This window comes from Anolis carolinensis, chromosome 4 (assembly GCF_035594765.1).
Source record: "Anolis carolinensis isolate JA03-04 chromosome 4, rAnoCar3.1.pri, whole genome shotgun sequence".
Lineage (NCBI taxonomy): Eukaryota > Metazoa > Chordata > Lepidosauria > Squamata > Dactyloidae > Anolis > Anolis carolinensis.
The window spans coordinates 235,067,900-235,095,772 of NC_085844.1; the positions used below are offsets into that span (position 1 = coordinate 235,067,900).

A 27,873-nucleotide genomic window follows, 5' to 3' on the forward strand; every position below is an offset into this window, starting at 1 on the left:
TTCTTTGCATTATGAAAAGCAATGTGGTGGGTGCTACATAGCAGCTACTCTAAAGTGATTTAAATTACACTCCCCCAGTTTCCTTTTAGGATGCTCCTACTACTCCTGGCCTTCCAGTGCAAATTACTAAGTTTGAAGGAGAAACTTTACTAAAACCGTAGAGCTCCCAGGGTGAATGTACAAGAGTTCAAGGCAACCTTAATCTTTAGTAGCATCTTAAAATACCCAGACTTTGAGGTGTGTTAAAATGGAAACAATTACAAAAACAAGTAACTTAGCATTGATTCCTTTAAAAAATAATTATGATAAAGCAGGGTTCTTTAGCGAGGGATTCTTGCATTGGCTAGAGTTTGAACTAAATCAGAGGTTTCCAAACATTTCCTGTTGGTGACACATCATTTTTAGACACCTAAAAGTACTTTCAAAGAACAATGAAGTTAAGAGAAACATGAGATTATTGTGTGGCACCTGTAAGACAGATATGATATAATATAAACTCAAATAGACTACTTGGGTTACCTTCTCAGGTATAAGGCACACAATCTTTAAGGGTCAGGAGTGTGTACAGTGCCTCTACCTTAAAGAATCCACAAAGGAGTTACAGAATTCTTTGTATTTGTTCTGTAACAGACTTAACACGTACCCTTAACCTTTAAAAAATATTTAACATACGTACCACTTTGGAGTGAGGTCTGAACTTAACTGCAAATCACTGCTTTAAAAAATAATAAGTTTCCAAGCTGTGACTGAGCCTACATATCTTTTTCTTTTGAGATGAAACAACAAACAAGAATTTTGGTGGAGACATAAAATCTTGTCTTTTTGGTGTTGCACAAAGGATTATACCCTCTTACAGCTTGAAGGGAGGATGTGTTTTTTTTCCAGTTTTGTGGCTTGCAAAAAGGGACCTAGACAGTGACCAGTGAGCACACTTGACTTTCTGTCCTTGCAAATACCATTTGTGCTTCTCCCCAGGTGACCATGGTGGACAGAGCCTCCGCTGAGCGGGCGTGCAAGGATCCCAATCCCATCATCGATGGGCGGAAAGCAAATGTCAACCTCGCATATCTGGGAGCAAAACCAAGGAGTATTCAAACCGGTGAGGCATAGATTTCTCTCCTTTTTCCTCTCCCCATTTGGTCAGGCTTGGGCTTAAATTAGTTCATGGTCTCCCTGGATTTGAATGGGACAATCCAAATAGGGCTCTGTGTGTGTGTATTCTGTACCCCAGGAAGCTCATTCTACCGTCCAAATAAACACTGCACATTAAGCTTATTTTGTGCAATTGTTTCTGCTGCCAAGAATGATGGGGCTTCAAAGCTATTAGCAGTTTCTTGGCAAACGGCGGAGGAACTGAAGCAGAGAAAGGCAGCAGCCGGCCATGCAATGGTGTGCGCTCCAGTTCTAAAGAGCTGAGCATGGAGGGCCCATGTGCTTATGGACAGCCACTGCTGCGTGGTGAACGATGAGATCACTCTCTGTTGCTGACTACTGTAGAGTGAAGTTCAAGAAGAAGGCTCACAGGCTACAATAGCCAGCCATATAATATTCGTATTGAAATGGACCACAAGAGCCATCTAGTCTATTTCCTTGCCATGCGCAAATACAGAACTAAAACATTCCTGAAAGCTGCCCTCCAAAAATCAAAAGTCCACCACCTTCTGAGGCAATTTTATTCCATTATCTAACAGTTCTTACAGTCAGTAAGTTCTTCCTAATGTTTAGGTGGAATCTCCTTTCTTGTTATTTTAATATATCAGTTCATGTTCCGAGCCCTGAAACAGCAGAAGACCAGTTTGTTCAATTTTCTACATGATAGCCATTAAGAAATTTAAAGTTAGCTATCATGTCACCTCTTCTCCAAGCTAAACATATCACCTCCCTAAGTCATTCTTATTAAGACTTTGTTTCCAGATCTTTGTTTTCCTTGCTCTTTTCTGGACATGTTCCAGCTGGGCATGACATTTCTTAAATTGCAGTGCCCAGAATCCTCCAGGCAGCATAGCCATGTTGGGAGAAGACAACTTTTCTGGCTTTTGAATAGTCAAAGGTTTGGGCCACAAAGTCAAAGTTACATACTGTTTGAACTACCTTTGACAAAAGCCCTGCTGGTCCAGAATATTCACTGAGGCCAGTTATAGAGATTCTTATGTTGTTTGTGTTGGGGGGTAAGCCACCAAAATGGAAATAAGAAATGATGGCAGGCAAAAGAGGGAAAATATCTCTCATTGCCTTTTGGAAGAAGTCTTCGAGTCTCTAGAAGGCTCAAACTGTTTTTGTTTGATAGAAATATTAGTCAAAAATTGACCCCTAAAATGTGGATTGACTAATCCATGAGTCAATGTAATTTACTTATTATCAAAGAAGGGACCATCCCCTTCTCTGAGCAGAATGACAAAAACCGAGTGTGTGGTCTGACATAAAAGAACCTAAAAGAAGCAGCACCATCTGCTCTCTCTACAAAAGAGCTGCTTCTGGCTTTTTAATGCCTTCATGGAATGACCCTCAACCAGGCATGAGCAAACTTTGACCCTCCAGGTGTTTTGGACTTCAACTTCTACAATTCCTAACAGCCGGCCAAAATTTGCCCATGCCTGCCTTCGACCTATCCACAGGTTTTGTCAAAATCTGTACTTTTGGCTCCAGATCTGACCTCGACTTATACATGAGATCAATGTATACAGGAAATTTATCTAACTGGTTATTTTATTTCACAAGGACATATTACGTTTGAATAAAAAGTCTACTGAAATATGTTGACACACCTTTTTGGGTGTGAAATAGGAACCAAGTGTTATCTCTTCCACGTTTTTCTGCCATTTTCAAGAAGAAATGCCCAGAAACACAAAGTGAATGAGGTATATCTGTACAGCAACCCCACTTCATTCTTGTGTATAGAATTACCACCATTCTTTCATGTCCTACATTCGCCACTTTTTGCCATGAAATAATAATAATAATAATAATAATAATAATAATAATAATAATAATAATGTAAAGTTTCACATTATTGAATAACAGCAATTATTGTATCTCTCTACAAAAGTTGATGGCTGATAGCTTAAGAAGTTAATAAGATACTTGCTATCTAAGAGGAAATAGTAGGTCAACATACTGGAGATGTGCATATGTAGTCACAAATCCAAGGAGCATGGGAACTTCTGAAGCTTCCCAAGTGTAGTGAAGACTGATGAAAGTAAAGAAGTAGTAGATGCACATAGCCGAAGTATGTTTCACAACTGAATAGAATGAGACACAACTCTGACTAGACGGGCCTATTGCACTTATGAATAAGCAGTGAGTTGCATGGACTAATCTATAACATTGCTCTTGTAAATTTCCCTAGGTTTCACTTTAGGGGTGCAGCAGTTACATCCAGCTCTTATTCAGCGACCTTATGGGTAAGCAGAATTTTTTTCCAATCTTTCTGAATTATTATTGCTATTATTATTATCATCATTATCATTGTCTGCAGCTAGTTTGAATAGCCAAGGTGGCAAGGTGTCTACTAATTTCCTTCTGTTCTGGTAAACTTTTTAAAAAGTGTGTTTCTCTCCCTTGCTCTTTTCAACTTATTGTGGCTCTGTCTGTTTCCACAAATCAGAAATCATGTCTTGGATCTTTTTTCACCCTGTGCTAAGGATGTTTTGAGTTTTCTTGTTTTCCTCTACCCTCACCATCCCATTTTCCTCTTGTCATACCTTTTGAGATTGTAAGCCTGCCAGTATGGATTGTTGGTTTGTATTTTTGTTTATGGGTTTAATAAGCCACTCTGAGCCTGTAGAATGGGAATCCGTGTTATTAAATATTTGAAAAACAAATGAAAGAATCTCAACAGAAATCTATTCTACCTTTTCCTTTGAACCTACTTCTCACACATGTCCTCATCCAGTTTTTCCCATTTGCTCAGTTACTTTAAATGAGTTTATGTGATATAGCAGAAATAGATCTCTGGGGTTTTTCTACATGGGGTTAATGCATGGAAAGTTGGTGTATAACAATATTCCCACTCACTCAACCAGTGAGTTCAACTGCAAGGAATTTATTTTTTCTGTGTTTTTCATCTCCCCCCTATTTGCAATGTTGAAGCACTTCATTAATACTGATCAACTGAACTTCTGTTTCCCATAGATGCACTGGGAAGGTCTTCTGAATCATTGGAAATGATTTAGGTCATTGCAGAAACTTAGCATTTCTGGGCTTCTGATGACATTGTGTCCAGGAACAAAGTTGTAATCCCCCAAAAGTTACTTTTTCAAATTATCCTAAGGGCCCCAGCAAGTTGAAGGAGCTTAGTAAAACACAAGCAATGTTATTGTGATGCGTGTGTGTTATTTAGCTTTTGCACAGTTCTCATTTAAATGGGGCCCATGCAGGAGGCCTTTGCTGTGTGGGTTGTACTTCTTTGCTTTTGTGCTCTGTGGAACAATTCCAGACCAGAAAATGAATTGCATTTGGACACAAAGTCTAATATTCACTGAAAGAAACATTAGGTCAAAAATTGATTATGGACAGATGTTATGCGGGGCTTGAAGAGTCTACGAAGTGAGCCATTGTCTCCAGTTTTCAATAGAATATCTCATCCCTTCCCAGTCCAAAACATTCCCTTTTTATGCACCTAATAGGATCTGGCAGCTGCTTTGGAAGACAAGGGGACTCTGAGACAACAATAGCGACTGTCATGCTACCTTCATTTAACTGTTTAATGACTGATGTAAAAAATATCCAAAAGATGTTGCTGTGCATCTTGTCTGTGTATATTCCTAAAGAAGATGAGGAAAGTATGTTTTCTTTTTGAGTGGGAAAGGCTTTGGAAGGCAGCTGTTTCTAAGGGATTTTCCTTGCCGAGTAGATTAATAATTAATTTTCCTTCTTTGTCTTCCACACATTGGCTGCCTTTTGTGCTTCCCCCCAACATTCCTGTTCTTCATTACACAAGTAATAAGTTCATGCTTCAAAAGATTTTACTTCTATTCAGGATGGCATTGTCATGACACACAAATAGTACCTGCTTTGGATGTGCTCGAAGAAAGGGCATTCCTAAATAAGGTACAGTTGTTGTTCTTAATATCCCCAGGGGCCGGGAGAATGGGGGGAAGATCACAAAGTTTTATGTGGGTCTTTTCCCCCTTCCTTTAAGGTCCAGTATAAAAAGGACAGTGTGAAAACAATAGCAACACTCCAGTGCATTCAGTGTACTGGAGTTTCTTGCCATCCTCTTTCTCTCTGTATGTTAATGGCCAAGTGTCTCAGTTGCTGACATTTCCTAACTTTGCAATTCTTGGCTAATGTAGGCATTTGCAAAACTGATTTCAGCAGTAGATTCTTGCATTTTTAACCACCACCCACCACAACACTGAAAATAGAAGGCGTGTTAATGGTAATGTACTATGAATACTGAGCTTATAACCATTGAAACTTGTGCTAAAATACTTATTAGTAGAGCTTTTAATAGCCTGCTAGTTGCTATATAGAACAAAGCACCACTTCACAGCAGCTTAAAGTTCAGTTGACAGGCCAGCAGTAGATGGGTTATGGAACGAGGAGCACAAAATAGAGAGGGAAAACACAACAAAGCACTCTAAATTTTCCAGCCTGGCATTGAATAAGCAGGCTGGAAATTGACCATTGCCTATCTGACAGAAATGGCTTTCAGCAAATCCACTTGCCAGGGAGCAGAGAGAGCTTTTGATTTTGATAGTCTGGAAGGGAGGAGGAGCTGTATTTATTTATTTGTCTCAATTATATGCCACCTTTCTCTCAGAGTGGGACCCAAGGCTAAATTAGTCTTTTAGAAAAAAAGTGAATTAGGTTTTGGAGGCGAGTCTTATATTCTTTAGTTCTCAGGGGCACCTTTCCCCCTTTTCCTATTTGAACTCCTATGTATTATTCCTGTGGATCCAGACCAGATGGATATCCTTTTGTACACCATTTCCATTTCCTTTCAGAGTTATTTAAGTGCTGGCCCTCACCTTTCCTTTTTCAAAGTTGCTTCTTCCATGCACTTACTGGACGGATAGTTGTGTTATTGTGTTTCAGCATAAAACTAGGACTTGGAGATATGGGCAATTGGCAGAGTATGGATCCCATACTCTGGGAGGGTGCGGAGGCAATTTTGCCACATTTTGGAGCACAATTTTAGATGTGGAAGGCTCTTTTGAACAGGAAATATCTTATTTTGGACCTAAAGCAGAGTGGTGAAATAAGTAGCTAGGAATGAGATGAAATTGTTCACCATTTGGCCTCAAAGGTATTTTGTATTTTTGACTAAGGCCCCAGGAGGGCAATAAAGCCCCTTAACCCTGTCAGATGTTCACTTTTGTAATAATAATAATAATAATAATAATAATAATAATAATAATAATAATAATAATTTATTCTTATATCCCGCTCCATCTCCCTGAAGGGACTTGGGGCGGCTCACATGGGGACTAAACCCAGTAATATACAATAAAATACAACCAGATAAATGCATTTAAAGCAAGACATAAAATCATAAGCATAAAATATACATATTTGAAAAATGGAGGAAGGGGGAGGGAATGAGTCTTTTATATCAATAAAAGGGCACGGGATGCAGAAAATGGAAAAATATTGACATTGTAAACAAATCTTCAAAGGGTTGGTGCAGCATAAACATTCTGGCACCTGTAAACTAATATGCAGGTCTGTAACTTAGCAGGCTATTAATTATCTCTAAAGTTTTGAAGGAATACTGTATACTTCATTCAGGAGAGTTAGTTTGATTGTAGGAAGAATTAAAGATGACACAATAGTAATGAACACATGTGTACTATGTGTGTGATGATAAGAAGACACTGTTTCTGTTCTCTAGGAATGAACTGGAACTTGTGAATATATTCCAGTTCAGCTGTTTCCTTTGCAGTCCTTCCTTGAAATTCCCCTTTTCCCGCAACAGCCAAAGTGCCCTGAGAACTAAAGGTCATCTGACTCTGTGTATTGGTATTTCTAATGTCAGATTTGCACTCACTTAGCTTTATGCATAGGACTGTGTTTGTCTCATGTAGACTAGATGGGACATTGCTAACAGAAGATGGCATGGCTTACATTGGAAGACCTTCACATACATGAAACCTTGATATTTTACATCACATTATTAGAACCTCTAATTGTCAGGATACAAGTAGAGACAGAGTTGGGATTTGGGCTCAATAGAAGAGTCTTGTCCCTTTTCTTCCTGTCTTCCTCAGTGTCCGCAGCTGCAAACCCCCGGCTTCCAAGCCTCAATCTGAAATTATAGGCTTTCTAAATATTTTCTCCTATGTCATTAGAACTACCAGTATATTTGCTTTGACTGCCAAAACCACAAATAAATTGAGTGAGAGCAAATCAAGTATAAACTCTCCCTAAGAGCCCAAATGACTAAAATGAAGCCACCATACTTTGGACATATAATGAAATGACTTGACTCCTTGGAAAACGCAATAAACCTCACCAAAAAGAACAACGGTAGGAAAAGAAGACCATGTTGTATTGACTCAATCGGGGAAGTCATAGCCCCGAATGTGAAGACTAGTGATCTTGTAGGGCTTTCACTCATAGGGTCACCATAAATCCAAGGTGACATGATAGCAAACAACAGCCACAGCAGCATGCTCTTTTAAAAGGTTAAAGAAGATTTGCTTTGTATTAAATGGACTAGATCAGAGAAGAGAGAACAATTTCAACTCCACCTTTTAGTTTGCAAAGCTGTTGTCTATTTATCAGATCCACTTGCAACTAATTTCTCTACCTCCTCTCCTCACTCCTTTTGAAAGGAGAAAGTAGACTGGAGCTCTTAATTTCATTTTGCTGAAGGGGATTGGCTGCAGTGAATGACAAAAAATCTGGAATGGATTTCACTGGAAAGCGGGAAAGACTGCAATTTCTTTTTTAACCCTAATTTTGGAAACAGATTTCTGCTGGGTTGTGCTGGGCCTTGCTTGGGAAGTGCAGGTGATACAATACTTAATTTTCAGCTATAAGAATTCCTTATATGAGCCTTCTTTCTTTGCTAGCTCAAAAAAGAAAATTCTCTCCAGATACTTGCCATGTTCCTACTGGCTAATAGAGAACTTATTCTTTGTCAAGTCTCAGTGGCGGAACGTTCCCAAGATGTAAGAGACTGTGATGTCATCTGTGATGAAAAGTTAACAAAGGTTGCACAAAGTGTAGGAATGAAGTGGTGTGTGGCTTTGTGTGTAGGGTGTCCTTCTCCTAGGGCGTATTAAGATATAATTAAAGTCTAGTTTCAGGCCTGGTCATGGTTTGGAGACTGCTTTGGTGTTGGGTGACCTCTGCAGAGAGCTTGACAGGGGGAGTGTGTCCCTGTTGGTTCTCTTGGACATCTCAGCGGCTTTCGATACCATCAATCATGGTATCCTTCTGGGGCGGCTCTCTGGAATGGGCATTGGGGGCACTGCTTTTCAGTGGCTCCGGTCCTTCCTGGAGGGTTGCACCCAGTTGGTAAAGCTGGGAGATATCTGCTCGGAACCCTGGCCTTTGATCTGTGGGGTCCCACAAGGTTCCATTCTGTCTCCCATGCCTTTCAACATCTACATGAAATAGCTGGGTGAGGTCATCCAGAGTTTTGGAATTCGGTGCCATCTCTACACAGATGACACTCAACTCTACTACTTGTTTCCACCAGATTCCAAGGATTGCAAGAACCTTGAGATCTGCTGTGGAGGCCCTCCTCTCACTCGCAAACATGGCTGGTGGGGACGAGGGAAAGGGCCTTCTTTGTGGCAGCCCCCCGGCTCTGGAACTCCCTTCCAAGGAAAATTAGATCAGCCCCAACTCTGACCACATTCTGAAAAGAGTTGAAAACCTGGCTATTTCAGTGTGCATTCGACTGAATAGGCATACTTGACGCTGTCCCTCTCCATCTGTCCCCATCTACTGCACTTTATCCGGCTCAGCTCTAGAGATTGCAAGATTGCACACATATATATTATATCACCTGACTCCATTGAATACCCTATCAGTGCCTTGGCTACTAGTTGACCGTTCACTATGTTTTATTGTTTATATGCTTGTTTTATATGCTTGTTTTATATGTTCTTGTTTTAAATGCATTTGATACTGTATTTTATGCTGTACTGGGCTTGGTTCCCATGTGAGCCGCCCCTAGTCCCTTCGGGAAGATGGGGCAGGATACAAAAATAAAGTTATTAAGCCTCTGGATCCTAGACCAATGGCTGACTGCTGTGATGGACCGGATGAGGGCTAACAAACTTAATCCAGACAAAACAGAAGTCCCCCTGGTCAGTCATGAGGCCAATTGTGGTATAGGGTGGAAATCTGTGCTTGATGGGGTTACACTCCCCCTGAAAACACAGATCCGCAGTCTGGGGGCCCTCCTGGACTCAGCACAGATGCCTGATTCTCAGGTGTTGACATTGGCTGGGAGGGCCTTTGCATACTTAAAACGTGTGTGCCAGCTGAGACTATACCTCTAGAAGTCTGACTTGGCCACGGTGGTCCATGCCTTAGTTACATCCAGGTTGGATTACTGCAACACACTCTACATGGGGCTGCATTTGAATATGACCTGTAAACTATAACTGGTGCCAAGGTTGGCAGCCAGGCTGCTAACTGGAGCTAATTATAGGGAACGGATGTCACCCCTATTAAAACAGCTCCACTGGCTGCCAATAAGTTTCCGGTCCCAATTCAAAGTGTAGGTAATCACCTATAAAGCCCTAAACGGTTCAGACCCTGCCTGTCTTCGTGACCACATCGCCCCCCCCCCCCCCAATGTACCTGCACGAGCATTAAGATCTGCCGGGGACGCCCTTCTCGCATTCACAAGCATGGTTGGTGGGGATGAGGGAGAGGGCCTTCTCGGTGGTGGCTCCCTGGCTTTGGAATGCCCTCCCCAGGGAGATTAGGCCCCACTCTATCCTCCGATTGATGACTTGGATGTTTAGACAAGCCTTTGAGGATGTCTAACCAAATGATCTGCAATTATGATACAGCACAGCGCTTTTATCCCATTCCCTTGTTCCTTAGGTAAAACTTGCACTATCCCTTTCCATTCTTCTTGTTTACAGTTGGCCATGTTTTTACGACAAATGACACTATAGGTTATTAGGTGCTGTTCTGAGTTCAAATTGTTGTTTTATATACTTGTGGTTGTATTTTATATTGTACTGTCTGTTTATTTTATGTGTTGGTTTATGCACCTTGTGCTATATATAAGCCATCCCAAGTCCCTTTGGGGAGATGGAGATGGAGTACAAAAATAAAGTTGTTGTTGTTGTTATTGTAAATATTAGATTGCTTTCTTACTTCCCTGCCTTGGCTTCTCCAGTCACTGTTCTATGTTACTAATGTTGTAGCTACTCACAATGCAATAAGGAATGTCTCAGTAGTATTTAGAAATTGCTTCCTGGATATTGGAAGTGAATTGTAGATGGTGTTTTCAACAGCATTACTCTGATAAAACATGAAGCTTGTGTTAGTTCTAGAGATGCAGCTTTGAGAACTGACTGCACATTCTGTCTAGTAGAAACCTGGGAGTTGTTCTTGGAAGCAATGAAAGTTATTTATGCTGGTAGCAGAGATGTAGAATCTGGACCCCCTTCTACACTGCCATATAATCCAGTTTCAGAATCCAGATTATCTGCTTTGAATTGGATGAATCTACACTGCCATATAATCCAGTTCAAAGCAGATCGTCAGGAGTCAGAAACTGGATTACAGACAGTCCCCGAGTTGCAAACATCTGATTTACAAACAACTCATAGTTAAGGATGGTGATGAGACAACAGGAAGTGAGAGGAATCTACTCCTTGGAAGGGAAATTCATGCCTGAAAGAGTTATCATGGGGAAAGGCATCTCCACTGAAGCTTTGTCACCAACCCTTGTTTCCTCAACAAGCCAATTTTTTAAAAAATCCAATTATCACAGGAACAAAAAGTGAAATGAAATCTTTTGAACAGGGGCACAGGCAGCAAAACAAACACCACGGGTGTGTTAATCCTTCCCTATGTCACTCAGAGTGTGCGCGCGCACACACACGTGTGTGTGTGTGTGTGTGTTTGGCTGGAGTAACACTTTAAAATGCACCTGTTCCTATCTTGTTTGTGACTTGGGGATTGCCTGTATATGGGGACTTGAGAGAAACTGCTTTGTACCTTTCCCCTACCACATTTTCCTGGTCCTTTCTAGCTGCCTTTTCTATTCTTCCCAAAACTGGATTGCAAATATATATGGTTCTGTCTGCTCTGAAATCTCTGCCAGGATGCCATCACATGGTTTGCTTAGATTGTGTAGTTTAGCCTCTGTGCACCTGCTGGATTATATAGGAGCTAGAGAGGGCAATTGTGGTGGGGCCAAAGGTCCCATCTGTTTCTTCTTTGGGGACTGGACTGCATGGCCTGCTGAAAATGTCTAAAAGCATCCCAATGTGTATACAGATTCAAATATTCCAAAATCCAAACAAATAAATAAAAACAAATCAAGTACACTACTGGTTCCAGGAATTTCAGATGACCTGTAAAAATAATCAAGCTTGCACTTGGTCACATGATAGTGAATGTGATAAATTATTATTCCGTTCTCAGGAGATAAGAGCAAGGACACCAGCTGTTTGGCAGAAGACTTTGTTACTTCAGAGTATGGTGGAGTTTCCTTCTCTGCAGGTTTTAAAGCAGAAGCTGCATGGCCATCTGACAGAAGGGCTTTGTGCATTCCTTCATGGCAGAATGGGGTTGGATTGGATGGCCCTTGTGGCCTCATCCAATTCTATGGTTTTATGAGCAAAGGAAGGAAAGTAGATTGGCATCAGTAGGCTATGGCATATATAGTGTTAATGTAGGCTTTGTGTATTGGTAGTGTTTAAATGCAATTTGTGTCTTGCATATATTGCATACTGATTTCATCATCCAGAGTGTGCTATAGTTTGGAAAGAGTTAATTGCTGAGAAGCTGTGATGACCTTGATGTGTGGCTGGAACTGGGGAGTGTCCAGACACAAGTGTGTGTATGCATTACTGATTGCATCAGTTCAGTTCTGAGTAGAGTAGAGTCAAGTCCTGTGTTTGTCTGCAAGTCTGTTTGTCTTGATTATTTCTGCTTACAGTAAAACTTTGTATATAGTTTTACTAACGTCTCTGGGTGTCTCTTCATTCTGCGTGCTACTGACTCCATCCAACTACTGCTGCACTACAATTACTCTGACATATAGCTTGTTTGCATGCATCTGTAATCAAGAACATTTCTGCCCCAGTAATGGGTTAACCGAGGGAGGTGCAGGCTGGCAAGAGTTCCATGTATCTAATTGATCTTGGCTGGGGGCCGTGCCCTTTTCTCCTAGTAGAGAGAGCATCAGGAACTCTCCCAGGCAACACACATTTGGCAGTTGGCTCCATCATTGTCCTGTTGGGACAGCCAGCTTCAGTGCAGCATCCAACACTCCTTGAACATCCAAGATTGTTTCATTTTCTGGAAGGAAGAACAAAATAATGTTACAGCTTTTTATGTGTTCCTTTTCCTCACACGTCTTTCATAGAAATGCGTGGTGGTGGTGGTGATGTTTATTTATACCTCACTTGTCCTCTGCCAAAGGAGACTAAAGCAGTATGTTTTTCAAGAATGAAGAATTACCATATCCAGGTTCTGTGAGCCTGGAATGTTTCTGTTGGTGTGGCTTAATGACCTAGACAGAGTATTATAATATGTCTGCATACATGTCTACATTCTGTCTCTATTAAATCTAGTCTCATTACCACTGTTGAATTAATATAACACATGTCAGTCCACCCAGCTCCTGGATAAAGGATGGAAAGGAAGGCTGGAGATCAAAGAGCTTGGAAAAGTTACTCTTCTGGACTATGTTACCTAGAATATACCAGCCAGTATTGATCATGCTGCATGGGAATTCTGGGGATTGTAATCCAAAATAGTACCAAGTCCAAGGTATGGAGAGGTGTTTGACAATCTTGATGCAGCAAAACATCCCAGGGCAGCCCTGAGCCAAATCAGGATTCAATTGGTGCTTACACCACTGTCTCCTAATTCCAAATGGGGTTTCGCAAAATGTCTGTGTATGGAATTGGCAGATCCAAATAATCCTATCTGTTGCAAGCTTATTTCCAGCATCCAAGTCCAGAAAACAGTGTTTTGATCCTTATACACCTGGAAAGCACCTTGGAGCATCTTTTTTAAAAAACCTCCTGAGAATCCAAAAGCTGTCTTTAAGATCACCCCACTTCACAGGATTGTTAAGGTTAAAGGAGGAGGATCAACATGTAAGAGACAGAATGGATTGTGGCTTCTTCCTGGCCCTTCGCCTTCTTTGTGAAATCTTGCATAGTTCAGGGAAACAGAAACACTAGAACAGGCCTTGCCTGTAGGCATATTGTTAACTGTAAGGTGCCTGTCTTGCAAGTTTGAAAAACTAGCCTCAGAATAATTATTGCAAGGAAGCAATTATCACTCTGCCTGCCCTTGCTATATGTGTTATTTGACTGTAATTTCCATTAGCCATAGTTAGTTAAGCCCATGGTGAGAAAACACGGAAGTGGCAGTCTAGCAGCGTCTGGAATACCAATCAATTTTTTAAAACTAAGCAATTTTATATGGAGCCCTCAGTGGTACGGTGGATTAAATCGCTGAGCTCCTGAACTTGCTGACTGACAGATTAGCAGTTCGAATCTGGGGAGCGGAGTGAGCACCTGCTGTTAGCTCCAGCTTCTGCCAACCTAGCATGCAAATGTGAGTAGATAAATAGATACCGCTTCTGCGGGAAGGTAAGGGCGCTCCATGTAGTCATGCCAGCCACATGACCTTGGAGGTGTCTGTGGACAACACCGGCTCTTTGGATTAGAAATGGAGATGAGCACCAGTCCCCAGAGTCGGACACGACTAGACTTAATGTCAGGGGAAACCTTTACCTTTGCTTTACTAAGCGGTTTTATAGAAATGAATGTGGCAAGGTGTGGAATGTGATCTTCCAGATGCCATGAGACTCCTTTCCTCTTAATTAGTAATATACAGCATGACCTCAGTATTTGTGAGACTAGTGTCATTTATCCAAATCAAACAAAATATGTCCTCTCTAGGTATTTTCTCAATCTGTAGTCCTCTTGGGTGCCTTTATTTCATAGAATTCTGGAGTTGGAAGAGACCACAGCACCATCCAGTCCAACCCCTAGCCATGCAGAAGCAAAATTTCAATAGGATTTTCACTGTTATCAGCAATTTTGCATATTCACACAAAGTCTGGGAATGTATCTTCTGCAGTTATGGGGGTTGTGCTATAATTAATTATTATTATTAAAGTGAGTTAATCTATATGCCTTTGAGCTGCCTCTCAATTGATGGCAACCACATGAATTTTGTGGAGTTTTCTGAGGCCTTGAGTCCTCACAGGTGGTTTACCTGATAACCTTTCTCTGATTATATTTTGTAGCACCTGACATTCCCATTCAAATGATAGCCAGTCCTAATCCCATCTAACTTCTCAGCTCAGACGAAATGTGGTGCTTTTAAATTGGCATTATGGTATTGTCTACTTGGAGGCCCCCAGCCCAGTCTGCTATACCTTTCATCTTATTCATGATTTGAGTCCTTTTGGCTGCATAAATTTTGCAGCTCGAATATCAGAAGAGGATGGGTGGTGAACATCATGCAGTATTTGTTGACAAAGAAAGTGAAAGTAATTGCATTGCCCCAGCTACTTGTGGCCAAGGTTGTTTGGTTGTAAATGTTAACACTCTCTGTTTGGTTTCCTCTGATGCCTCCCATCTATGGCATTTCTCTCTCCTTTCTCTTGTCACCTATCCCCTCCACCCATTGTGTTTGCAGAATAAGATTCGCAGTACCAAGTCTGGTGTCTTTCAGGGACATTTTATTTGCCCTTCTATGTTTTCTTACTAACAAAATCCAGTCCAGACCTAGCCAATGTTCACTAACCAGCCGGGCTGCAGGGATTCTGGGAACTATAGATCAGAAGAAGAGTTATTTTTCTCCAAACACTGGCCTTCAAAAGGCCCCAGATTTAAACCCCACTGGAATCTCAATTTCTGTTTCCAGTACAACAGGAATTAAAGTCAGGCTTCTGGCTGCATTAATGTTTTATTTCTAGTGTTATCTTTGGACAAAAGGTTTGGTCCACTGAAAGTGTGAAAGGTGAAAATCGTCTTCTATGCTCACCATAGTTGATGAGCCAGGGTAGCATAATGGTTTCCGTGTTGGGACGTTCAAATCCCTATTTTGCCATGGAAACTCACTGGTCACATTATCTCAGCCTCAAAGGAAAGCAAGGGCAAACCTCTTCTGAACAAATTCTTCCAAGAAAACCCTCCCTAAATCAGAAATGATTGTGAGGCACATAACAGCAACACAGCAAGCCAATACAATTGCCCATCCTTGCATTGTACAATCCACTTCTAGAAATAGGTTGTTTTTCTAGACCACGATTTGCAGAAATTTTTCAGTCACTAGATGTTGCCATACAAAATGTTCTAGTTTTTTTTTTAAAGCCGAGCAGGTGCAAAGGCAGTTGCTCCTATATGCCTGAAAGAGGTTTTGTTTTTGTTCTTGCATTTCAGTGATGCATGCAGATTACTATTGTAAGCTCTGTTGCCTAACAACCTTTTTTTGACAGCTCGTCCAGAACCAATTTCTGGTTTTGCTAGCTGGGATACACGGCTGCTTATAACAAATGGTCAATAGAATGGCTCTAGACAGAAGTTCCACTTTCTGTTTGTGCTGGATCCATGCAAAGTGGTTTGAGTGGCCAAAGGTCTTTCAATTTTTTCATTAGCTAAGTTAGATATGGTTGTATTCCCTTTCAGAGGTTGTCACCTCTTTTGTTTTTTCCTTCCATTCTTGCCCAATATGTGGGCAGTATCTCTAAAATAAGAATGGTAGGCTCTCTGTAGCCATGTATTTTCTGTTCATAGTTTTATGTTATTACACATACTCCCCCTAAAATGCCAAAAGGCAAGCCTTGATTCTGCCATTTTATATAAGAGATACCATTTTACTACAGGAGCCCCGGTGGCGAAGTGTGTTAAAGCACTGAGCTGCTGAACTTGCAGACCGCAAGGTCGCAGGTTCAAATCCTGGGAGCCGAGTGAGCGCCCGCTATTAGCTCCAGCTTCTGCCAACCTAGCAGTTTGAAAACATGCCAATGTAAGTAGATTAATAGGTACCGCTCTGGCGGGAAGGTAACAGCGCTCCATGCAGTCATGTCGGCATGTTGGCATCCACAAAAGGGGTGGGAGGGGGAGCCTGGAACTAAACCCCAGCAGAAATCAAGGGCCAATTTTAGTAGTAATTACTTTTATTAATTAGTGGTGCAAATGTTTTGCTGTGTTTCAGACCTAGACAACCTGAGGTTGCTAATATATAAGCTCCAAAGATGGTCTTTAAGAGAAAGTGGGCTGGAGGGGGAAAGGAATATAGAAGAACCTTTAAAACGAACTAGTTTTTATTCTAGGATGAGCTTCCATGTATATAAACCCACTTCTTCAGATGCAGTACAGTTTTAAAGATACTTCTGCATCCCTCCTGCTCCCATTTCTTCCTTCTCTTTCTGCTGCAAGAGATGGCCACTTCTTTGAAAACACTTCTTTTCTACACAGCAACTTGTTTTGGAGTATGTCCCCTTCTAACATCCAATTTCTGACCATCTCTTTACTTGCATAGCATCTGAGAAAGTGGGTTTATATCCATGAAAGCTCATGCTAAAATAAAACCAGTTAGTCTTCAAAGTGTTGCTTTATTCCCTCTCCTTTGTTTATGCTGCAACAGACTGACACAGTTACTTTTTTTAAAAGATGTCCTTGAAGAAGGGTGTGAAAGGGAATGAGCAATCCTGGGATTGAGACAGACTGTGGGCAAATATGATAGATCACAGGAGCTGCAGTAGTCTTCATAATCTCAACCACAGTATAAGACCTCTATAATGTAGGTTTTATGTGCATTTTTGTTGAAATTTGGCCTCACTTTTAGTTAAATCAGGGGTGAGAATTATGTGTTCCCCCTCCTTCCCTTAAATATGTGTGTATTAAAAGAATTTGTTGCTCCTTTTTGCCATTCCCATTAGTTTCCAAAATTGGGATAAATTACTTTCCTGGACTATAGATTCCAGTGTCCTCAAGCTAATATGACCACATTGGGTAAGGGGTCAGGGCAGCTGGATGTTGTACTTAAGCAATTTTTCTAAGCTTAGTTGGCCTGTCCCATATACATTATGGTTAAGACAAGTGTGAAAGTGGAGACAATGTCAAGTTTTACTCATCTTGTTGTTTTGTTTTTTTGTTTTTTTAAAAAAAGATATCCAAATGCCAGTCTTGGCCATGTTAATGTTGATATCATGCTGATTTCAATGCAATCTGAAAGTAAATGGCCATTAGATAATAACCAAAGACTGCAATCCAACCTTAGAGTAAGCCCCATTGAACACAGTGGGACTTGTGTCTGAGTAACTGTGCTTAGGATTGTAGTGAAAATACAGTGTACTATGTTACTCTTCTACCAATAAAAAGTAGCAGCATTTACAAAAATTAAGGCTCGCCTAGATGATGTTTTTAGACATGAGTTTGGGGGCTGGGCAGGGCAAGGTAGTTGTTACTAATTCTGGTTACTTGCTTGTTGTTATTCAGTGCCTACAAGCTTTTATCATGGCTTGGGGCTATTAAGAGTTGCAGCCCAAAACAAAAGTTCTCTACACCTGTTTTTAAAGCTGTTATTTGTCCCAACACACGGAGTGGCCATGCATCTTGGCAGGCTTATGTCATTATTTGGATCTCCATCAGAGTGTGCACGCTTGTGAGAACGTGTGCACGTTTCAAGAAGGATCACTAACTGTGTGGACAGAGATATAGGGATATATTTAATTATATCAGCTTGTGCCCTTTCAGTTTTAATGTTTGCCTCTTGCTATAGGGTGGAATGCCAATGCACTCATGGAATTTCAATGTGGGATGCTGAAATTGCCCAGCATATATGTTAAGAATCCATAGATCATTCTTTTCAGGGATATTTTTTTTCTTTTAAAAAGTATTATCATACACCTTCGACTTGGAATTGTCTACAGCAAAGTGTTTTCCTTAATGTACCTCTGAGTTGGCGTGGTTGCCAAGTTACCTTGTTCCTGAATTATTTTTAAAGCCAAGAAAAGCAATTGCACACAATTAAAACCCAGTTCTAGGAAGTTGTAAAACTGTATTCTTGCTATAAGGATTGAGAGGATTGTGACGGCAAAGCCTCCTTTCAGTAGCATTTCCAGGCCAGATTCCGAATACTCTGCCTTGGCCCTCTACGTGTTTTAGACTTCAGCTCCCATCATCCTTTATCATTAATTATACAGGCAAGGGTTTGGGGGAGCTAGTGTCAAAAATATCTAGAGATGTTTGGTGTGTGGGTGGCTGTGAACAGATATTTTTATATGGGAGCCTGTCCTAACAGCATGTTAAGAAACTATGTGTATTTCCCTCATTTGTTGAAGTGCTTTATGCCCAGGGCCATTTTAGGAGAGGCTAATCCCCCCCCTTTTTTTTTTTACTGGCTGGGGGTTCTGGGAATTGCTGTCCAAAAATAGTAACAGTTGAAACTTTGTGTCTTATACATTAGTTAAAATTAGATTGTAACACTAACTGGTTATAAGTTAAAATGTATAAGATGTCTCTGGCTTTGTCTATACTTACCAAGATATGTTGGGGAAAACTGATCCGGAGCTGCTACAAAGCAGCCCAAGAGTATCTTTGGAGCACTTTTGGCATCCAGACAGCCAACCTGGCCAAGGGCATAAGTAGGGTCTTTCAATGATGGACCTGATTTTCTGGTCCACATCGTTGGGCATCCTGCTGTGATTTCAGCAGAAGTGATGTCTCCAGCAAATCCTTGTTTTATGACTGGCGAAACAGCAGTGGGTCTGTGAGATGTGTGGAGAATTGATTCAGCCTAATCCAGCTGTCCACACCTCCAAATATTGAGATCATTCTGGGCTGCAGAGTAAATCCCTTTAAATTAACGGCTGGATGCAGCACTTCTACTGTGAATCCAGCCATACCTCATGTGGACTCTCCACAGCAGCTGAAAAGTGAATCCACATTATTTGGCCTCTGTAGACACTGCCTCTATTTTTGCATCTATCTGTGTATAGATGTGGGTCCCCAGATGTTTTGGCCTTCAACTCCCAGAAACCCTAACAGCTGGTAAACTGGCTGGGATTTCTGGGAGTTGTTGGCCAAAACATCTGGGGACTCACAGGTTGAGAACCACTGGTGTATAATATGTGCTTTTTGTCTCGTGTCTCACTAATTCTGTTTATGGCACATAGTTAGGACAGCATTTTGGTCCTGCCCATGAGTGGTTTCTCACAACCTGGGCCCAAGGTGTCAAATTAAACCTGACCTGGTTGTCTGCAACAAGCTGCAGTGGTTCTAATTTTAGATTAGTTCATGTTCTCTGGTGTTTTTGGTCTTGTTGCAGGAGTGATTAATCCATGGCACCATGAAGCACTTTGTAAGTTGGCCATTCAAAGGGTGAATTTGATGAGTGGTGACAGTTTGATGATCATTCGATTGATTGCTTTTATAATCATATTTCAGATGAAGTTTTCTTCTGGTATTAAGAGCTGCCATCTGGCTTTGATTCTGGATTCTCTTGTGTTTAAAACAGAATGGAAAACAGGATAAAGATGTTAATCTCACCTTATTAACGGGGGGGAAATACTGAAGATTTAATATTTTCGCCTTCCTCTAGTTCCATTTGCTGATGTCCAAAAATGATAAAGTACACCAGCTTCTCATAGTAACATCAACTCCAGTTTTTACACTCTTTCATTTTTTGCAAAAAAAAAAAGTATTTTAAAAACTTTGTATCATGATGCTAAAGTTGTTCTGTGCTTTCAAGTTGATTTTGACATATGAAAACTCTATCATAGGGTTTTCTTGGCAAGATGTCCTCAGTGAGTTTCTGTGGCCGAATTGAGATTCAAATCTTGGTCTCCTAGAATCCAGACCAAACCACTACACCATGCTGGTTCTGTAGGAACAGTAGGGGTTTAGGATTTGGCACAAACCTCCTCAAAAAGCCAAAATATACCTATGCCAGCTCATATAAAAATATTTTAATGGAACAGTTTGCCAGCCTGGCTGCTGTGCTGGGTAAGATCTGCTAACAGATGAGCAAAAAATGGAGTAGGGCAAAGGCTGCTGTGATGGAGAAGCCACATTACACCAGACCTAAATCTGCTTCAACCTAGGAACAAAGATAGGCTAGAGGATGAGGATCATTCTAAGTCAATTCCAGTATCCTTAGAGTAGGAGGAGTTTGAAATCAGCACAACTTTAATTGGTCTAGTGCAGGGGTCCCCAAACTTTTGAAGCAGAGGGCTGGTCCACAATCCTTCAGACTGTTGAGGGGCCGAATTATCATTTAAAAAAAAAAACTAAACAAATTCCTATGCATACTGCACATGTCTTATTTGTAGTGCAACAACAACAGCAACGAAAAAAAACAATACAATATTTAAAAATGAAAACAATTTTAACCAACATAAACCTATCAGGATTTCAATGGAAAGTGTGGGCCTGCTACTAGCCAATGAGATAGTCAAGTTAATTAGGATTGTTGTTGTTGTGTGCCTTCAAGCCATTTCAGACTTTGGCCGAGCCTAATTCTAAAATTAATTATTTATTTACTGCATTTATTTACTACATTTATATCGCACCCTTCTCACCCCGAAGGGGACTCAGAGCAGCTGTATGTACATACAAAATATTATATTATTAGCATAACACAATATTAGCATTATATATTACTATATTGAACTATACCACTATACTATTATATAATATGTAATATATAACATATAATTAATATTATTATATGGTATTACTATTAGTATTCTATTGTATAACATAATATTATATGTATATACAATATATTATATTATTAAAACTGATATAAAAATATTATTATTATAAAACTGAGGGCGGGGGCCAGGTAAATGACCTTGGAGGGCCGCATCCGGCCCCCGGGCCTTAGTTTGGGGACCCCTGGTCTAGTGAGACCCCAATTTGTTGTGATGTACCTGAAAGCTGACTGACTTATGGCAACCCTACCATAAGGGTTTTTAAGGAAGATTTCTTCAGAGCAGATTTACCTCTAAGGCTAATTTCATGGTCAAGTGGCAATTTTAACTGAAGTTTTAGTCTGTCAGTCAAACAGCACTGGCTCTTTGAATGCAGCAGGTTCTTCACTAACTTGATATAAAAACCCAGTCAACTACATTACACTGCCATTAATGTTTGCTTCCTTTAATTGACCAAATAATGAAAAATTAACCTCCCCAGCTTATATTGCTTTTAAAAAAGTGTTGAATAATAAATGATCTGCTACTGCAACCTCCTTTTTAAAATACTTCTGTTTGGTCTGATTACTTCTGTCTTTCAAGACTTCAGGTAACTTATATTAACATGAACGAGTCAGTACTCTTTATCTCCTTTGTTAATATCTAAGCTTGTTGGATGAAGGGAGGGACACCTTCTGCCCAGGGCTTATTTTAATGTTTCCTAGAATAGTCAAAATGATGAATAATCATTTTTGAATTAAAGTAATGTACAACATGGAGTCCACCAAGAATCCTTTGTCACAAATATTTCCCATGCAATCATGTTCCTGAACCTCCCTCCCTTTTTTGGGAGCAAACTCAATCCAAGTAGATAAATGGTCAAGAATAATATATGCAGGTGACGCCATGTTGCCATGCAACACAATATAGCAACATATATAGCAAAATCCAAAAGCACAGATTGTGATCATACCTTTACTAGAACAACCTGTATATATATATATACACACACACACACTGCTAGTAGACTTCATGATGCATGGGGGCTTTTGGTAAGCATGCAGAGGTTTTTGCCCTTTAACCTGACCTCTACACAAAGCAAAATCAGGAGATACTCTGGAGTTTGCAGGAAACTTTTGAGTATGTGCAGGCTTTGCAGTCATCTGAACAAGTGGATCAGGTCCATTTTAACTCAATCTCTTAACACTCACAGCACAACTATCACACTTTCCATGTGCTGATCATGGCAGAGAAGGGAATAGGTCAACCGCACATCTCTTCTGTTGCTCCTTTCCAGCCAAAGAGCTCCCTGCTAGTGCCTGGCTGTTGCATCTACTGAGGTCATAATGGGGCATCTACACTATCAGCAAGAATAAAGAAATCTCTTTATCCCCTCTTTGCTGATTGCACAGGCTTCAGTAGATGCAACCACAGTGGCCAGGTGTTTGCAGAGAACTGTGGCTGGCAAAGAGTGGCAGCAGCAACATGGATGACAAGGGTACAACCTGATGCATGTGGTCTCTATTAGAATCAATCCAGGGCCAGTCCATAGTGTAATGCTTCAGACTGGACCTGGATTAAGCAGTTGGTGTAAATTAGTCCCAAAGGCATAAAATAATAAGGTATGTCTTCAGATCTCACAGGCTATTTCATTTGGCATGACTGAAGAATGTTCTGAAAGTTTGTTGTGTGCTCTAGAACCCTGATTCCTTCTCCCATTCCCCAACATACTTTATTTGACATAAATCAGGAGTGGAACTTATATGACCTTCCAAATGTTGCTAAACTGCAGCTTCCGGGATTCCTCAGCTTTGGGCTAACACGCTAGTGTTACACTATGTAACATTAATTTTGTTCCTGGGTTGTAAGTGTCATTTCCTAATTAATTTTATCATAAAAACATGGGGAAAGTTTATTAAACTAAAAAAAAAACTGCGGTCTGCTTAAAAGATTAAGAATTGGCACATTGAAAACATTAAAATGGGAGCCACAAAAATGGAGTTTCTGGAGTATAACAACTACTTTCAAAGTAAGTACCGCACAATTAAACAGGAAATAGCACTTTCAAACCAAGAACAGAAAATTTTTCAGATTTTGTTACCAAGTGTTATAAGGAGTTACAGTCTAACCACATCTGAATTGTTGTCCAGTCCCCACTCTAACTCAGATTCCGTTGTTACTCCTAACTAGAAGAGATCAATTTAATCAGTAGTGGATAAGTGTTGGCATACCAAGTTTACTCTAATTAACACTAGCTAATAGATATAAGCCTTTTTTTATTTTTAGATGACTTCTGTGGATGTTATGCCAGGTGCCATTTTAGAAGTGCCATTCCAGGTCATGGGAGAGATGGGGAGTACTTCATAAAATTGTGCCAATAACTTTGTTTTTGCAAGTACTAATTTTTTTTGGGGGGGGGGTTAACTTAAAAGTACAGTAGAGTCTCATCCAACATAAATGGCCGGCAGAATGTTGGATAAGCGAATATGTTGAATAATAAGGAGACATTAAGGAAAAGCCTGTTAAACATCAAATTAGGTTATGATTTTACAAATTAAGCACCAAAACATCATGTTTTACAACAAATTTGACAGAAAAAGTAGTTCAATATGCAGTAATGCTATGTTGTAATTACTGTATTTACGAATTTAGCACCAAAATATCATGATGTATTGAAAACATTGACTACAAAAATGCGTTGGATAATCCAGAACATTGGATAAGCGAGTGTTGGATAAGTGAGACTCTACTGTACTAGGTCTATCTATATATATAAAAGAGTGATGGCATCACGGCAATTCACAAAACAACAAAAGTACAGGCCCCCCAACCTCAAAATTTGACAACACAACCCATCATCCACGCCTCAAGGTTGATACAACAAAAAGAAAAGAAAAATAAAGTCCTAATTAGAGGGAGAGGAATAATTTTTTTTATCCAATTGCTGCCAGTTTAGAGGGCTAATCTCTGCCCACTTGGTTGCCTAGCAACCAAGGGACAGCCAGGTTTCAGTTAGGGGACAGGCAGATGTAGGCCTCACTTAGGCTTCTTCCACAGATTATCTAATTTGCACTGGATTATATGGCAGTGTAGACTCAAGGCCCTTCAACACAGCTATATAACCCATTTATAATCTTAGATTATCTGCTTTGTACTGGATTATCTTGACTCCACACTACCATATAATCCACTTCAGTGTGCATTTTATACAGCTGTGAAGAAGGAGCCTCATATAATCCAGTTCTGAGCAGAGAATATAAGATTAGAAATATACAGTAGAGTCTCACTTATCCAACGTAAACAGGCTGGCAGGATAAGTGAATATGTTGGATAATAAGAAGGGATTCAGGAAAAGCCAATTAAACATCAAATTAGGTAATCGTTATACAAATTAAGCACCAAAACATCATATTATACAACAAATTTGACAGAAAAAGTAGTTCCATGCACAGTAATGCTATGTAGTATTTACAGTAGAGTCTCACTTATCCAACACTCGCTTATACAACGTTCTGGATTATCCAACGCATTTTTGTAGTCAATGTTTTCAATATATCGTGATATTTTGGTGCTAAATTCATAAATACAGTAATTACTATATAGCATTACTGTGTATATACTTTTCTGACAAATTTGTTGTCTAACATGATGTTTTGGTGCTTAATTTGTAAAATCATAACTTAATTTGATGTTTAATAGGGTTATCCTTAATTCCTCATTATCCAACATATTCGCTTATCCAACGTTCTGCCGGCCCGTTTATGTTGGATAAGTGAGACTCTACTGTACTGTATTTACAAATTTACCACTAAAATATCACAATGAATTTAAAACACTGACTACAAAAACATTGATTATGAAAAGGCAGACTGCGTTGGATAATCCAGAACATTATATAAGCGAATGTTGGATAAGTGAGATTCTTCTTTAATATGAAATAATTACTGGGATAGAATAATGCAGAACAATATAATCTCTAAAACCAGGACAGTAAATAAACAGGGGAATTCCACACAGGAAACAATCAGGGCCAGCTAACACCTCCCAACAAAGTATTCCCATCATCAAAGTTTGGCAAATCCTGTTTTCTCAGGGCCACAGACAGTAGAAGCACATAAAATATCGCAAACAACATCACTCTGAAAACAAGGGTATTCCAGACAGGAAACAATCAGGGCCAGCTAACACCTCCCAACAAAGTATTCCCATCATCAAAGTCTGGAAAATCCTCTGTTTTCTCAGGGCCACAGACAGTAGAAGCACATAAAATATTGCAAACAACACCACTCTGAAAACAAGGGAATTCCAGACAGGAAACAATCAGGGCCAGCTAACACCTCCCAACAAAAAATTCACTCAGGGAGGAAACAGACAGGCTTTAAAGCTGCAAGGCCATTGCATCCTAATCATTTTTCCTAATTGCAGCATTCATACTTGCCTCCAACAAAAAACAAAAAAAACAATCAGAAATATTGTATATTCACAACCTTTAGGAAATAATATCCCCTGATGGCGCAGCGTGTTAAAGTGCTGAACTGCTGAACTTCTGGACTGAAAGGCCACAGGTTTGAATTGGGGGAGCGGAGAGAGCCCCCACTGTTAGCTCCAGCTTCTGCCAACCCAGAAGTTCAAAAACATGTAAATGTGAGTGCATCAATAGGTACTGCTCCGGCGGGAAGGTAACGCCACTCCATGTAGTCATCCCACATGACCTTGGAGGAGTCTACGGACAACGCCGGCTCTTCGGCTTAGAAATGGAGATGAGCACCAACCTCCAGAGTCAGACACGACTGGACTTAATGTCTGGGGAAAACCTTTACCCTTGACCTTAACTACCACCAATTCCTCAATACTTTATTTCCCATACCACCATACTTCGCCACAGCAACGCGTGGCCGGGCACAGCTAGTTTATTTATAAAATATTATGTCACTTTAAGTCCAAAGATCTCCAGTGGTGTACAATAAAAGCAATTTCAAACAACAAATAAAACCATTTCAAAAGATTTAAATGTATTAAATCAATTATCAAATTAAAAGAGACAATGTAATACCATTTAAAGCAAATTTATATAACAAAATCATAGAACATGTGCATCCTGGATGAAATTTATTACACCCAAAGTTTTTATTTAAAAAGTCAGATTTTACCTGTTATTGAAATTATTCTGTCATTGCCTACCAGCCATCAAAAACAGCAATAAATGCCTTAAAACAGTTGACCCTCCATTTCCATGGATACTGTAAACAACTATGGTCTGAAAATGTTCCAAACTCTCAAAAAGACAGAGCTTGATTTTGCTATTTTATAGAAAGGATGCTGCTACATGATTGTATATGATGGGACATGAGCATCCGTGGGTTTTGATATCTGCAGGGGGTCCTGAAACCAAACCCCAGTGGATATGAAGGACCCACTGTCCTCCTGACCATGAATCAGAGGGGATTTCCAAAACCACAAATAGAACAAAGCAGGAGAAAAACTGGGGGGATTTCTTCCTACCTTCCTTGAAGAGGAGGCATTGTTGGATCATAAAACTAAGTGGTTAGCTAGTGGCGGCTGGTTTCATTCTTTATTATCAGTTAAATCTAGTACAAGTCTCAGCCTGTTAAGGGAATGGGGAGGGTGTTTGCATGGTAACCAACTTCAGGGAAATATGAATAGGGAGTGAGTGGGTGAGGAGAGGGAAGAGTAAACAGCATAAGCATTTTTGTGTGTTACAACAAATGCCCCGTAGTCATTGCCAGAAAAAAAGAAAAGGCTCTGAGTATTGTGGCAATACGTATTTTAAAACATGGAGTCAATGACAACAGAGTGGAATGTTAAATAAACTTGGTGGAGGGGGAACCTGTACTCTGATTAGAGCTGGAAGAAACTGGTCAGAACCTTGCAGATGAGATACTGTAGTGAGAACTGCTGTGGTGGGAAGAAGATAAATGTTCAGACAATAACTTGTTTGTCTGGAAATTCCAACCCGGGATTGCTACGTATGTTTCTTTTTCTGCCAAACTCCATGTCAGATATTGATTTGTTTTTGTTTTTTCATAAACTGTTGTGGAAATTAATAAACGGGCAGCAGCTAATATGCTCTAAATAATAACATAATGACATACTTCCTAAGTGACCTCCAAAGATACAGTATAACAGTGGTTCTCAGCATGTGGATCCCCAGATGTTTTGGCCTTCAACTCCCAGAAATCCTAACAGCTGGTAAACTGGCTGGGATTTCAGGGAGTTGTAGGCCAAAACACCTGGGGACCCACAGGCTGAGAACCACTGCACGACAAGCATGGAAGGCCGGGGGGAGGGGGATATGCAGTCTTATATGTAATGTTGTTCTTTGCCTCAGGTAGCAACGAATCTTTGCCCATTTCTATCCAATGGGGCATTTTGGACAGCATTACCAGTGGGGTCTTCAGAATATTTTATTAAAGAATCATGTGTGGATCAGGTTATGCATTGTGGTGCCAGTGGAGGGGAGGGAAATCATCCAGAAGCCACGTTCATCATTCTCTCCAAAATAGCAAAATAGTGGCCAAACCAGCAACTGTGTGCCATGATTGACCATTTGGAACTTTCCATCCTTCTCAGTCTTCCAGAGATGAATGCCATGGTGAATGCTCAAACCTATGAACAATATACAATGGAAGCATAGAGTTGGATGAGACCACAAGGGCCATCCAGTCCAACCCCATTCTGCCATGCAGGAATACACAATCAAAGCACTCTCAAAACGAGAGGAGAGCTTTGATTTCCTCCTCTCCTTCAAGTCATCAAAATACCTTGGTTTATCTCTGGCAAGAGAATAAAGCTTTCATTTGGTGTCTGCTAGAGCTGTTGCTTATTTCAGCATGCCAGGTGTGGGGAGTTCAAGCTCTCCTCTCTATTTGCTGCTGATCTCTTGGAAATTTTCTAATTCTTGGTGCTTCCTGGTTTTGAAGAAAATTACCTGATAACAGCAGGCAACATGTTTAACATCACATGGAATTATGTCTTGAGCCACTTAAGGAGGTTGTGGTTTGTTATGAGCTCATTTTTGGAATCAAGATCTTACA

At 40.3% G+C, this 27,873-nt stretch overlaps 1 protein-coding gene across 1 annotated transcript in view; it reads left to right on the forward strand.

Annotated features, from left to right (window-relative positions):
- rbm38 (RNA binding motif protein 38) overlaps window positions 1-27,873 on the forward strand; it is a 38,373-nt gene that overhangs the window by 8,169 nt on the left and 2,331 nt on the right. The window contains exons 2-3 of the mRNA XM_008115236.3: window positions 976-1,099; window positions 3,347-3,401. Coding sequence (XP_008113443.1) covers window positions 976-1,099; window positions 3,347-3,401 — 179 coding nt within the window. The remainder of the gene's footprint in view (window positions 1-975; window positions 1,100-3,346; window positions 3,402-27,873) is intronic.